This window comes from Mytilus edulis, chromosome 4 (genome assembly GCF_963676685.1).
Source record: "Mytilus edulis chromosome 4, xbMytEdul2.2, whole genome shotgun sequence".
Taxonomy (NCBI): domain Eukaryota; kingdom Metazoa; phylum Mollusca; class Bivalvia; order Mytilida; family Mytilidae; genus Mytilus; species Mytilus edulis.
This window is the reverse complement of record NC_092347.1, coordinates 18,214,662-18,229,292: the sequence shown is the minus strand read 5'-3', so window position 1 is coordinate 18,229,292 and position 14,631 is coordinate 18,214,662. Positions and strand designations below refer to the sequence as shown.

Sequence of the window (14,631 nt, the reverse complement as noted above, 5' to 3'; positions counted from 1 at the left end):
GCAGAGTATTGTCAAAAAGCATGGAATTCATAACGGTGGTAATAACCGTTTTGCTTTTACAACTCGGTAAGTTTCTTTATTGTTTAACTTGTTAGTTTGCCAATAAGTCCCTATATTTTGTCATTTTTACTTATATATATTCCTTTTTTAAATTCGTAACAGAAGTCACAAAATTTGCTCTTTTCTTGTTCATTTTGTTTTTTAAATCGTGGCCACCTTTTTACAATAAAAATTAACAGGAACGTCGTCGGTTGTATTTTACATATTATAGTGGTTTTAGGGGGGTTCAAAGAGAGAATTAGGTATTGAAAGTGAATTTCTAGATTCTGTATGCATAGAATATCATATAGGTAATTGAAATTTTTGGAAGCCTGTCAAGTGTCCTCTAGATTTTTACCGCTGATTTTTTTTTTACCAATAAACAGTAGGCAGAGCAAATGTTTTTTGAATGTTTCCGTTTTTCAAAGATAAATGGACTTCGTTTGCAGTAAACATAGACATAAAATTTGAGGTGAAAGGTTTTTGAGTCATGGTGAAATTTTACTTCAGTTTGACTCAGCTTTCTTCAAAATCAAAACAGTTTCTATAGCAAAATAATGTAATTTACTATTTCACCCGTCAATTTATTACTTATTTTATATTTCGAAAACAACTATGCAAGAATATACGCTCTGACATGTTTCAAGTATAACAGAGTTTTCTACACAACAATGTCTGTGTCCACCATTCATAATAAAAATAATTGATTTATGAAAATATATCCAGTAGAATTCACTAGAAATGATAAGTATAATTCACGATTCTCATAGTACAAATCTGGAGAGTACATATTTGAATTCTGATTTGTACGGGATTTGATTAGTACTTTCATTTTGTACTATGAAATTATTGTATCCTAAAGAATTCAAATGTGTACTGTAACATAGACATATATCACAATTTACAAGATTTCTTTATCTGGTTGATGCAATACATTGAATGCAATAACAGTTGGTTTGAAGCGTTTTCATAGTTATTCATTTAATGTTTAGTAACTGAGGAAACACTACTGTCCCTACATTGTCACGGAAAGTCTTTTACATTTTTGTGTTGGTTTTTTTCAGTGAACATTAAAACTGTGGAAATACCAAGTCAAAATATTTCTAACCAGGTTAGTAATGCAGTTGACAAAAATGTCCCTATTGATACAACGCCTGATTATATTATATCATCTGCAAGTCAAAGTTACAAAGAAAACTCTTCATTGAGGGCTTTAGCGACCTCATTTTCAAATAGCACAGCATCACCGGATACAACTTTTGTTACATGCTCACAAAGACGTAAAGATGATTTCGACTTAGGTGGAATAAATGATCTGACTCCAACCAATGGAGAAGCGAAGGAGCAAACAACGAGTTGTGTTAATGACTCAATCAGTTCTCCATTTCTGGATCACAAATGTAAAAATTGGGATTGCCATGCGACTACGTGTTATTGTGATGTAAATTGCCTACATCTGAAAGATTGCTGTGCCAATGCTTTTCGATCTGTGTTTGGTCTGAATGAAATAACTGAAATATATGATGTACTATCTGACATTGACAATTTCTTTCAAAGATCGAGAATAACATTATCAAAAGATGTTCATTTGTTAAAAGATTATGCTTCATGTTATACAATTATGTTATCATCAAATCAACAGTTTTCCTTGTTGGTAGTTGACCAATGTCCACAGTCGTTTAAAGGCTTGGAAATAATCGAGACCAATTGTATACTTATGAATGATTCAGATATTCGGAAAGTTTATATTTCACAAACATTTGGAGACCATGTTGTCTACAGAAATGTATTTTGTGCCATCTGCCATGGAATTCCAATGAATCAGCTTACTATATGGAATGCAAAACTCCATTGCTTAAATGGTGTAAATGTTACATCGCCATTGCCCAATATACAGGCTAGCTGTTGGTTAAAATTTGATATTCCAAAGCTGTCTAAAGAACCGCGACGATGCTACCCATTATTAACAACCACTGCTGAATGTTTACCCGAAGTCTTTAACCGAGAAAGGAAAACAATTGAACTGTTATGTTCTAGTTACTATGACCCAGTCAAATATGGCAGAGTTTCTTATAAAAATTCGAATTGCTTACCCTGCAATGGGGCGAACAACATCACAGAAGACAATTGTATTACGGATACTTTTAGAACCGGGCAAGAATCGTTGATGCCGGGGTTTGATTTGTTGTTCTCAATTACTGAGAAAGGGATCACGTGGAATGGACTGGAAATAAAGTTTCAATGTGGCGATAACATGGTGTACGATATATATTCACAAGTTTGTCGGAATTTAGACTGTACAAAAGGGTTTATTCCTATCAATGGAGAATGTGTTCAATTTGACTTGCCAAATTATTTCAATGACAGTTTGCATTTTCCTTGTGAAAACGATATGTTGTTTAATTATGTCTACAGATTTGAGATATTTTTGGTTCCAGGGAAACAACAAACGACAGAAGTAAAAGAAATTATTATTAAATGGGTAAATACTCATTGTAAACATTTGTCAAATGTTATATCAGAGTACGATTTCGATACAATTGCACCATCAACAATCAATATTACGTCATCAGTAGAGTTGTCTCAAATTCTATCCTGTATAAAGGAGATCAGCAAGAACATACCCTATATAAACTCAACCAACATTAAGAACTATGAAAATAGGTCGTCTCTGTCATGTCTGGAAAATACAACAAAACTTTCAAATAACTTCAATATCATGTCCTTGTATCCAGGAGCAGCAATTGCATACGTAAATAAAAATGACTCCATAGACTTGTATTATTCTCGATTTGAAATTACTTTCAGCCAAGGACATGGTCAGATTGTCCATCTGAGTTACTGCACTCCAGTTGATGATCGACTGAATTGTTCCAAGGTCACGACCTACAACACATCTGAGTATACCTTTAATAATAATACTTTGACAGTTTATGGCAAGGCTATCGATGCGAAAGATTTTTTGATAGATAAGAATGACAAATTGCATCTTTGTGTTGTGAAACCAACTGACTCATCACAAACCACAAAGTACATTCTTGAAATAATAACTTACGTTTGTTCATCAATATCTGTTATAGCTTTAATCGTATTAATCATTTTTCATTTTGCCTTACCAAGACTACTAAATCTCCATGGAAAAAATCTTGTTTGCCTTTCAATGTCATTGCTGACAGCATTGCTTTTGTATTTAACATGTAGATTTTTACCCAGTTCTGCCCAAATAGTTCTCGCGGTATTTCATCATATGACGTGGTTATCAGCATTTGCATGGATGTCTGTAATTTCATATGACATTGCGCGCAAATTTTTCATCAAAACAATGATGAAAGGAAGCGGCAATGATAACAGGCGTTTTCGATTACATTGCCTGTTTGGCTGGGGTATTCCGTCCATCATTGTTGCAATATGTAGTGTCATGGGTTTTGGGGTCCAAGGAGAAATGATAGATTATAATGGAAATGGCTTATGTTGGATATCCAATAAAACAGCTCTTCTATATGCACTGTTTGTTCCAGTATGTTGTAGCTTTGCTTTTTCATTTACATGCTTCTCAATAGCTTTATATGGAATTGAATCTTCCCGCCGTTCAGTAATAGCTGTAACTAAACGTTCTGACAACCGGAACATGTGTCTTATATACACAAAACTCACTGTTATCTTAGGAGGCACATGGATACTTGTATTTATGACGTCAAATATGGATTTTTTGGCACTGACATATATAAGCACAATTTTGAACGGACTTCAAGGATTGTTCGTTTGTATGATTTCGCTCTGTAACCAGAGGACATTTAAAGAAGTAAGAAGAGCAAACACAAAATCAAAATCTGGCAAGAATACTTCAATGCATTTAACTTTCTCAACTATATAGAATGAAAAGATTAACAAATACTGTTTATTCAAAAATTATTGCAATTTCTGGACAATTATTATATCCATTTCAGAAATTCTTCATACATTTATTACTATTAAAATTTAAATTGCTAGTATTATGTTTGCAACACCTAACTTTTTTCAATTTGTCCAATAATATGAATATTGCAAAAAATTCTTAATTTGCAGTATACAAAAAAAGAATTATTAACCTTATTAAATTCCTTTTCAATTTGTTTTTGTATTCCAAAACACTTCATCAGCCATGCTAAATTTTTTGCAGTTCTTGGCATTTTAGAAGTCAACTTGTACGATTCTGAAATTTTGAAGTAAAACAGAGGTCTGTATGAACAGGGTAATTATTTTCACTTGGTCCCAAATTACAAATTAAAAAAAGGTTTATTGTGTGAAAATACAGAGTAATTGTATGTCACGTTTTTTTCCATATATCATTATTAATTTATCATCAAATACTGGTATTTATATGGTATTTGTAATAGTATTTTAAAATTAATTAATTTAATGTTTCATTAATTCGTACGACTTTGTTGTGTTTGTATGAATGTGTGTTTTAATTTATAATTTTACTTCTTTGTGTACATAAAATGGATGTGTATTAATTTATACTATAATTGAGAATATGTATTTTTCCACAAACGAAAAGAAACACACTTAGTTTATTTGAATGAAATTTCAGATCTAATATAGGTTTTTAGTTTGAATGCTTCAAATGCCGGTTTTTATTACTATTTGGAGCTACTAAAATTAAAATTAATTTGCATAAATTTTCAATTGTATAACTACATTCACGTTGAATTGGATAGTTGCTTGAAATTCTCTTGTCTAGTTTTTTCTTTGTTTTTTCCCTACATAATTCTTACAAAATGTCGAAATTTTAGAGATTCTGTAGCTTAGAAGCAAATATAGTGAAAAAAATAATATATAAAAAGGGATTCCAGTATTTGAAACAGTATCTCATTCAGATAAAAATACAATAAACAAATACACACTTCAACGACCAAAATAGGATTCATAAAAGCCCGACTTTGGATTACGTCGAACTAGTTTTAAAATGAAAATCACAAAAATACTGAACTCCGAGGAAAAATAAAGAAAGAAACTCCCTAATCAAATGTCAAAATCAAAAGCTCAAACTCATCAAACGAATGGATAACAACTGTCATATTCCTGACTTGGTACATGCATTTTATTATGTAGAAAGATACCAGAGGGACATTCAAACTCATTAATCAAAAATAAAACGCCATGGCTAAAAAAGACGATTACAAACACACAAACAGTAGGCTTTCCTTATTCCAATATCTGTTTGGAATATTTGTAAATCTTGTGCACTTTTGATAAAATAAAATTGTGTTTAAAGTTACTTATAGAAGACCGAATGTCATAATAGTATGAACTTGTTTGACGTCGTCATCAAGATTTTTATATATTTTCCAAATAGAAATTGTGTATAGTAGTGTTATAGATGTAAAAATGTCGTTTTTTTTTCAAATAATTTAAAAATATTTAATTTAGACAAATCATTAAGTTAAAGATTTTAAATGTTTACCTAACAATTTACATTTAATGTAGTATTTTTGTACAGTATGTTTGTTTTTATTTGTTCAAATGTATACGGTAGTCTAGAATGTGTTTATTGTTTTGAAGATACATGCAGTATATATGCTTTCGTAAAACTGAAAATAAATCAGAAAAATAAACAACTATTTTCGTTAAAACTTGAAGATTTGAATTTCTAGATCAGCTGCCATTCTGGGGAAATATATACTGATTTCTTACATAACGTGTATCAGGGGCGTGAAGTTTGACCTTTAATATTGCAACACTTATGTTATCTGTACTACCATACCAATGAGACAAACAACACAGAATTCAACAACTATAGGTCATCCTATGGTCTTCGACAATGAGTCGAGCCCATGCCGTATAGTCAGCTTTCAAATGCCCCAATAATTTAAACGAGAAAACTAACTGATTAGTTCAAGTACAGCTAATTATGTATACAATAAGAAGTAAAGAGTTTTCAAAATCACTTAACTCACTGTTCTTCATGCGACAAAAAAGATGTAACAATATCTCTGACAAAAAATGTGCTAGGCAACTAAAAGATCGGCCTCGTCAAAAGTGTCGTTCTATAGCAAACTGTTCAATTTTGGCGCACACTTTTGGGGAAGTGGCAATATGCAACACCGTTCTTGTTGTCAAAACATCATTGGACTTTGCTGAAATAGCATTGGATTATTTTATCTTTTGTATTGGTATTTTAAAATTAAGACTGTTGTTGACAGACGACCTTTGATGGTCTTTTATGAACTGATATACCTTGTTGACTCTTAAAATGTATATATAAAAAAATGATGACAGTATATTGCTGGCTAATTGTGTACGACTGAGATAGAGAATGTAAAATATAGTTTAGTTGCATATGGCAAAATTCTAGGTAAATGTGATAGGATTTACATGACGTGATTTTGACCCATTTGTTTCTACCCTTAGATGTAGATAGAAAATATAAATTTATCAACTTCTCCGTCCTGGATCTAAACCTACCGTATTTTTGAAAACTTTCTTTTGCACATATTTACAAATATGTTGTGTCATTTGACCTGTTACAAAATGGTTAAGATGAGTGCATCATGTTTTTAAAACAAAATTCGCCGTAAACTTTAGGAAAACAGGTAAGATAAAGGTATTTAATTTCAAAACCCAAAAGTTCAACCTGAAATGTGTTTCCCTATATGCGGACAAATCATGGATAGTATCTTCTATTTTCATCCCGAAAAGGACGATTTTTTTAGAAGACAATGTCTATTAGTTCACGAACAGATGGCACAAAAAAAATGTATTTAATTCATCATTATGCGGGGTAATTGTTAATTCGACTTCGGGATCAGGATATGTATTGTTTTTATTCTGCAGGCATATATGATCCATGTCATGATAAGACAATACTGCCGTTATGCAAATTAGCATAGAACTTACAATTTGTCAAATGGTTATTTTGAGTTGATGGTTATACACCTTTAAAAAAGTTATATTTTTTAGGCTTAAAATGAGTTCTCTTTATTTTCATGTAATGTTCATTATGTTCATTATTTTAATTACCATTAACCAGTTTAATTTTGTAATTCCACACTACTAATAATAAGTTGCCTCCCTTTGTACTGTTATACAAAATGAAAACAACACTTTATGTGTCCGTTAAGAAAACATTAAAATTCTACAAAGGTTAATATTAATTTGTTTACTAGTCTACAATTGAATTTTATAAATTAATTTGTTCAGAATTTTTTGACATTTTTGTAAGTGTTCCACTAACTATTGTTAAACTAACGTTTTCGATATTTCGGTTTATTAATCTTATTTTCATCACAATCTTAGAATGATCCTTTAAGTCTACCTTCAATGTTCATTTGCAACCATTGCACATCAGAAAAAAATTGTCAGAAAATTACTAGTTATAACCAGCATGTTTTACAACTACTAGTTAACCCGTTATTGATACCTGGTTTCACAATTGTTAGACGACCTGTTATAAGTGCAAACTCATCACATACAGGCTTATACATTGATGCACTAGACGTAAATTCCATCTACACAAGACTCATCAGTAGCGCTCGAATCAAAGCAATTTGATTGCCATATCAAGAACGAAGTTGAAAAGCTTTAAACCCCGCCAATATAGTAAGTTTTGTCAAACAAAAGGTTGTATTTGAGTTCCTCTGGCAGCTTGCTTCAATAAAACGAATAATTGAACACATTCAAATTTGAATTCTAAAAGCAGTAAATTGACAGATGATAAATGAATTAATGCTTTTTCATGCTAGCAAATATGCTCTGACTACTGGTTCGCAAAATTCTGTAGTTTTAAAAGATACCATTTCTTAATGTCACCATTTCCAAAAGATCTCAGCCACATGCAATTTATGAATTAACGGATAAAACATGTTGTTTGACAATAAAAACGTTATAGCAAAACGATTGTTGTAGAGTTTACAAACATGTTTCTTCAATGAATGTCATTTTGAATTTTTAGAGCTTTTTATGTTTTTTTTACATGTCTTTTAAGTAGCTATGTGTTAAAAACTGATAAATGCAGTTCAATGCTGTCTAGATTTTGACAATTTACAGTTTGATTTATAACATTTACACTTGGATCTTATGTCAACGCTCCTTGTAAGTAGCATTTTGTTATTGGTCTACTGTCTCAATGACGCTTATGACAATGACAGTTCTTGGTCATTCGTTTTTTATGTGTTTTGTCATTCGATTTTGCCATGTGATTATGGCCTAAGATTTTCCTCTGAGTTTAGTATTTTTGTGATTTTACTTTTTACATAAGATTGCGTAGTTATCATGTGAAAAGGTTGCATGTTGATGCAATATGTTTACATCTTTAAGTATATATCCATTATAAATGTGAGAAGATATCCAAACAATTTATATTGAAATTTGTATTTTATTTTTAACTCAATCATTCATAAAGCTATTGGTTATCTAATGTAAAAAATCAAAGTTACAAAATACACTACCGAGAATGTACTAACAGTCTGCATGTATATACTGTATTAAAACCGTGTTGTAAAGTTGAACAAAATAATTACAACAAAATTGAAGTGGATGTTAGCAAGTGAAGGCCTTTAACACTGAGAAATCCAATATTGTTAAGTCGACCATAACATTCTCCTACATGGCAATTGTGTTTGCAAGATAAAAGAACTTATCTTATTCATTGTTCTTTTGAACACTATTTAAAAATGTTGGTAGTAATTTTAATGTCTCAAGCATCTTAAATCATTCAAAATACAAATATTACAATATTTCCTAATTGAAGAGAGATTTAGGGTCGTTTAAGTAACTAAGCAAAAACGAAGTAAAACCAAGTATATCTGTAAAAGTCTGTTAAGCCGGTACCATAGATCACATTTTTTTTTTCATTTTCATAGCATATTCTCCAAGTATCTTTTGTTATATCATTAATCCCGAAAGGGTGTGATCAAAACAGAAGTTCTGTCCCTTTGCATTGCTTTGAGCTTAAGTTAAGTTAACTGGTTGTCCTAAATTATATCTGTGTCTTGCGTACTGATGCACACACAACTCTGGGGATTTTGAGGTTTTATTGTCTCAGGCATACACTTTTCTATTGCTAGAGTTTTTATTGTCATTTGGAAATGTCTCGTATGTGCATTGCTTTTATAATTATAAATTTAAAGTACTGCGTACTATGAAGTTAAATAATATGTTATAGTTTCTACTGTATATTTGACAGTTAGCATTTTTACAGATATACTGCGACTGTCACCTAATTTTAAATTGGAACAGAAGTAAATTTATATTTTATACATTTTGTAATTCAAATATTGTACAAACATGCAGACATAGTTTTATGAAGGAATAAAATTACCAATACTTAACAAAACTTATATATTTTCAAATTATAAATTGATAAGAATGGGTTAATAACAATAATATATAGTAATACTGGTTGTTCTTTTCAAGCAAACATCACATTCGTTATACCCTCGAAGTTCATAAATATCAACAAAGTAACAAAATAAGACAAATATAACATAGAGATGGACATAGAAATACAAAACAATACTGCAATTTGGTTTTTCTGTTGTAAGTCTTATCTATATTTTTATGAAGCCGATTTTAAAAACATTGAGGAATAATGCAAACATGATTTTAAAATCTTAATAATCTTAATATTTCAAAATTAAATTTGGAAAACAGTACTATTTACATATTAAGAAATATGCTTAAATATACGTGCTGAAAATCAAATACCGAGATCAACGTTTTTAGCGACTCATTATGACAAAAGAGGGACGAAAGATACCAAAGGGACAGCCAAACTCATAAATCTAAAACAAACTGACAACGCCATGGCTAAAAATGAAAAAGACAAACAGAAAAATAATAGTACACATGACACAACATAGAAAACTAAAGAATAAACAACACGAACCCCACCAAAAACTAGGGGTGATCTCAGGTGCTCCGGAAAGGTAAGCAGATCCTGCTCCACATGTGGCATCCGTCGTGTTGCTTATGTGATTACAAATCCGGTAAATAGTCTAATTCGGTAGGTCACATTCATGAAAGGGAAGGGGATTGTAGTTACGACTTAAGGAACATATCCGATATCATTTGTGAAACGGTTATTCCATAACGGTCAACCAACTCGTGATGGCGTCCGTAAAATTTACGAAGGAATGATTTCAACTTCACCATTTGGAACTCTTGGTTTAATAGCTTCCTTGTGAGCAGTAACCCTCTATCAAGAAAATCATGATAGGAAATGCAAGCACGGGAATATCGTATCAATTGGGAGATATATACCCCGTATGCAGGTGCTGCTGGAATGTTGCTACTTAGAAATGGAAAGTTCACAATTGGAAAGCTGAAATCATCTCTTTTGTCGTAAAGTTTTGTTTTCAACCGACCCTCATTGTCAATTTCTAGATGTAAATCAAGATATGAAGCCGATTAACTGTATCTGTAGTATCCTTTATCTCCAATTCGATGGGATAGATGCGTTCCACATAGTCACCAAATTTTGAATTGTTTAGTGAAAGAACGTCATCTATATAGCGGAAAGTAGAGTTAAAGGATATTGCTAACTTCTTATCTTTCTTCCTAAGAAGTTCCTGCATGAAGTCAGCCTCATAATAATAAAGAAACAAGTCGGCAAGTAGAGGGGCACAGTTTGTTCCCATTGGGATGCCGACAGTCTGTTGAAAAACACGTCCTCCGAACGTTACAAATATGTTGTCAATCAAGAAATCAAGCATCTTGATAATATCGGTTTCAGAGAATTTTTTGTTTGAATCAGAGTGATTCTTTACAAAGTATGATTTATCCCTCCCTAAGACTTTCTACGTTGGCCATTCTTTTTTATGAAGCAAAGTAATACCAACTCTTTCAATTTGTCTTTTAGTTTGGAATGGGGAATACTTGTGTAAAGAGTAGAAAAGTCAAATGTTTTAAAACTGTTATAAGATGAAAGAGAGTTAGAGTGTATGTACTCTAAAAGATCTTTGGAATTTTTAAGTATCCACATCTGATTCACGCCACCTCTAGAATAGGCAGTTTCACAATAACTTTGAAGCCCGTCTTTGATTGCTGATAAAATAGATGTTAATAATTTAGAAAGAGGTTTCGTGGAGCACTTGGAAGACCCAGCAATATACCGTTGTTTGTAAGGACACTTATGTTAGTTTAGGTATCCAATACAAGACAGCAACACAGAGGTAATCACTGACATAATTCAATTTCAACAAATATGGTTACAAATGACAAACAACAAAATGATGATTAAGACCTATATAAACACAAAAATTCACAAATAAACATAAACTTTAGCTCGAATAACACGTGTTTATGAAATAACCTACATCGGGTACGGAATATTTATAATAATGGTTATTTCGAATTGATTGGTAAAAGCAAATCGCTATCTCTCTTTCTCTTACACACATTAATAACTTACTATCATTCGTTATAGAATATAATCATGCATGCACAGATTTATGTTCAGATCAAACTTTAACATTTCCTGATGAAATGATGTTCTCTTCTATTCGCTTCTTAGTGTACTTATGATCATGCAAGTTAAAAGGTATGCCTTATTTACAGTTGCATAGACCTAACATAAACTTAATTGCAAAAACAAAAAAAGTAGCAAATTGTACAGATGCATATAAGTAAAGCAACAATATAAAGAATACACGAATTATGTAAATTAATATTAAAATAGCAAGTAGTAATATACTTTGAAAAGAATAAAGAAAATTACCAAGTATTGTTTTCTCTGCGATGAAATAAATAAACCCAAATAACGTTATTTTTTTTAAAGTCATCTGTACATAGATATCATATTTCAATAACATACAAAATGTCGATCAAGAGACCATATTAAATGCCATATACCTCAAATTAGTGAATGAGAAAACAGGTGGAACTTTTGGGACACACTTCCACAATTTTATTTGTGACTTAAATTTACGTTTAAATATTAGTAATGTTTGTATCAAACAAAGCTGAATGATTTTGGATCGCTGTATAACCCTTCATGGAAGATTCCTTAATCGATAAAATACACTAATGAAATTATGAAAGGAGGACATGTCTGACCTGTTGCTTAGAAAAGAAATACCTGTTTTGTACTACCAAATTTAAGGGAACAAGTGCACCTTAGTAATCAATTAAAGGTGAGTTGATTTAGGATAAGATATAGTTCTACTATGAAATGACTGCCACTTTATTGGAACGAGTGATATCAAATATATGATATCACTTGATTTTAACTCGATTTATTCGAACTGAATGTAATTGATATTTGGTTTGTTTATCTTTATTATGGAATTCGAATAAAATCAGCTGATGTAAGATGATATCCAATTCTAGATTTTTTGTTTATGATAAAAACGGAGATGCACAACATTTTGTATTTTAGTTTGAAAACACCTTTATAAAAGTAACGTTCAGAAAAGAATGAAAAAAATCCATGTTTATGCGTACTATTTTAAATCGTTTTGGCATCCGGTTCATGTTTGCATGAATTGACACATGAGCATGATAAATATCCTGTCGGTCATAATTACAATCACATTGTCTTTATCTACTTTTTTTTAATAAGAGTAACACAACCATATTACAGTGGACAGAAAAAAAACATGAATTGCATTCTTTGTTGGAATAATTGATCCGTTAGGTGTACCAGTCTCCTGTGTCCGATCTGCAAATAGAAAATAAATAAGTGGCATTTTTTTTTCTTCAAAATACATCTAGTTTTGTCTTTGTATATCATAAGTATGCATAATTCAGGGTGATGTCACAACCGTAGATCCAAAAATCCACACAGTCTACTTTTTGAAAGAAAAAAACCTGTTGGTGACCTTCTGCTGTTTTCTGTTCAAAGGTCGGGTTGATGTCTCTTTGACACATTCCCCATTTCAATTCCCAATTCTAAATACATTATGAACAGTAAAAAAAAGTGATTAGATTTGTTATGTATGGAGCAAAATATGATTGCTTCTGAGAAACTCATTCAAAATTATGGAAATTGGAAGGGTTTGTTGCAAGGTAACTCAAGAAAATCTGTACTCTGGAAATTTTTCTATTGAAAACCCTTATAAGACTTCAGATATTAAATCACACTTTAGGCTTGAGTTGTCATTTAATATTGAACCAAATTTATGAACTAATCCAGCAGAGTAATGAGGTTCAACAACTGAAAAGACATACATAGCATATATGAAACGTCGTCATATTTGTATTTTTACAGATTGTGCCGTTTGCCGATTTTCACATTTTGCCTTACGTGTGAATTCACATGGTGGGTAATGATTGCTTATCATGAGATATTCACCCATTCGACACACAACCTATTGTTCTTTCAGAGTTCAGGCGACTTTCAACATCGGTACACTACTGATGTCTTTATTTAAAACTAGTTGTTCTGTTCGGTTGGCATCTGCATGTATTTAAGCATTGATTTGCCTTTTTCTGGTTAAGACCACTAAAAATACACATTTTGGCAGTCCGTTTTTTTAATGTTCCAAAATTAATTTTGTTTTGCATTACAGTTATTCATACATGTCTATCAATATGTGGCTTCTTATCTTTTAGCCTTGCAAGTTAAAACCACGATAATAATTCATTAAGTACTATAAGATTAAGCAGATGCTTAATATTTCTAAAAAAAACTCTTTTGCATAAGAAAGAGAAAATTACCACTTAACAACTTTTGCATGTTTTACGTCACAGTACCCAAATTGCAGTTATTCATCGAAATAGCTGTGGGAATCTAATAATGTTTTCTTTGAGACACAGTGATTTGTATTTTCATGATTTGACATTTTCAACAAAGGTAAATTAATTAAAATATACACAAAACGCTCACAGTAGGTATCAACAGATGAAAATCTACGGAAACGTTGCCATCCGACTTTCACAAAAAGTCTTCTCTTAAATATGAGCAAATAACTTTGTTCCAAGCATCCATTTCTTGAAATATGGAGAGTAAACATAGACTAATGTTAATTTGTTTTAAATGTTTGAATAAATAAAGAGAACATCTTTTATTAAAAATTTTCAAAGATGTGAATTTAAGTATTGATGCCATGTCGGTACTCCTCATTACAAAATCATGGATCGTTTAGAGGTCGGTTGAAATAAATTTTTCTATGATTCAATATAGATTCAAAATTAAATTGATACACAGTATATACGGATAAGTCTATATAAGAAACTTTTCCTTTAACTTTTAAAATACGTAGATGGGAACACTGTCAAAATAGGTACAGTTTGGGTTAATAATCAAATGATAATAAACACTGCTATATATATATATATGTAAAAAAAAATTCAAATAAGAAAATACTCGTCTACTGTTTATTAATCAACGCCTAGTTACAACCTTTCTCTTCTTTGATAGTGGATTGACTGAATAAACTGTGAAAAGTATAGTGTTGGCTTCTCTGATACGTTTTAAAGGTGTTGCATGAGTATTACAACGACGATGCAAGTATCTTGTCTTAGGGAGGGATAAATTCTACTTTGTAAAGAATCTCTCAGATTCAAACAAAAAATTCTCTGAAACTGACATTACCGAGATGCTTGATTTCGTGATTGACAAAATATTTTATCCGTACGGATGACGTACTTTTCAACAGACTGTCAATTCCA

General features: G+C 31.3%; 2 protein-coding genes across 3 annotated transcripts in view; one reads left to right on the top strand and one right to left on the bottom strand.

The window, feature by feature from the left end:
- Positions 1-780: 780 nt before the first annotated feature.
- Positions 781-3,929, top strand: LOC139521278 (uncharacterized). The gene is made up of 2 exons (XM_071314750.1): positions 781-823; positions 1,104-3,929. Exons 1-2 carry the CDS (start codon positions 781-783, stop codon positions 3,911-3,913), a joined length of 2,853 nt encoding a protein of 950 aa, XP_071170851.1. The 3' UTR covers positions 3,914-3,929.
- A 4,446-nt stretch (positions 3,930-8,375) lies between these two features.
- The window catches only part of LOC139521751 (lachesin-like), a 75,920-nt gene continuing 69,664 nt past the window's right edge, over positions 8,376-14,631 (bottom strand). For both annotated transcript variants that reach the window (XM_071315331.1, XM_071315332.1), the window contains exon 8: positions 8,376-12,679. In XM_071315331.1, coding sequence (XP_071171432.1) covers positions 12,573-12,679 — 107 coding nt within the window. In that variant the 3' untranslated portion in view covers positions 8,376-12,572. The remainder of the gene's footprint in view (positions 12,680-14,631) is intronic.

Excerpts from the sequence above, each read along its gene's own strand:
- LOC139521278 (XM_071314750.1), top strand. The coding sequence starts at position 781 with ATGATAAGTATAATTCACGATTCTCATAGTACAAATCTGGAGA. Across the intron at positions 824-1,103 it reads TCATAGTACAAATCTGGAGA|TGAACATTAAAACTGTGGAA; the intron begins GTACATATTTGA and ends GGTTTTTTTCAG.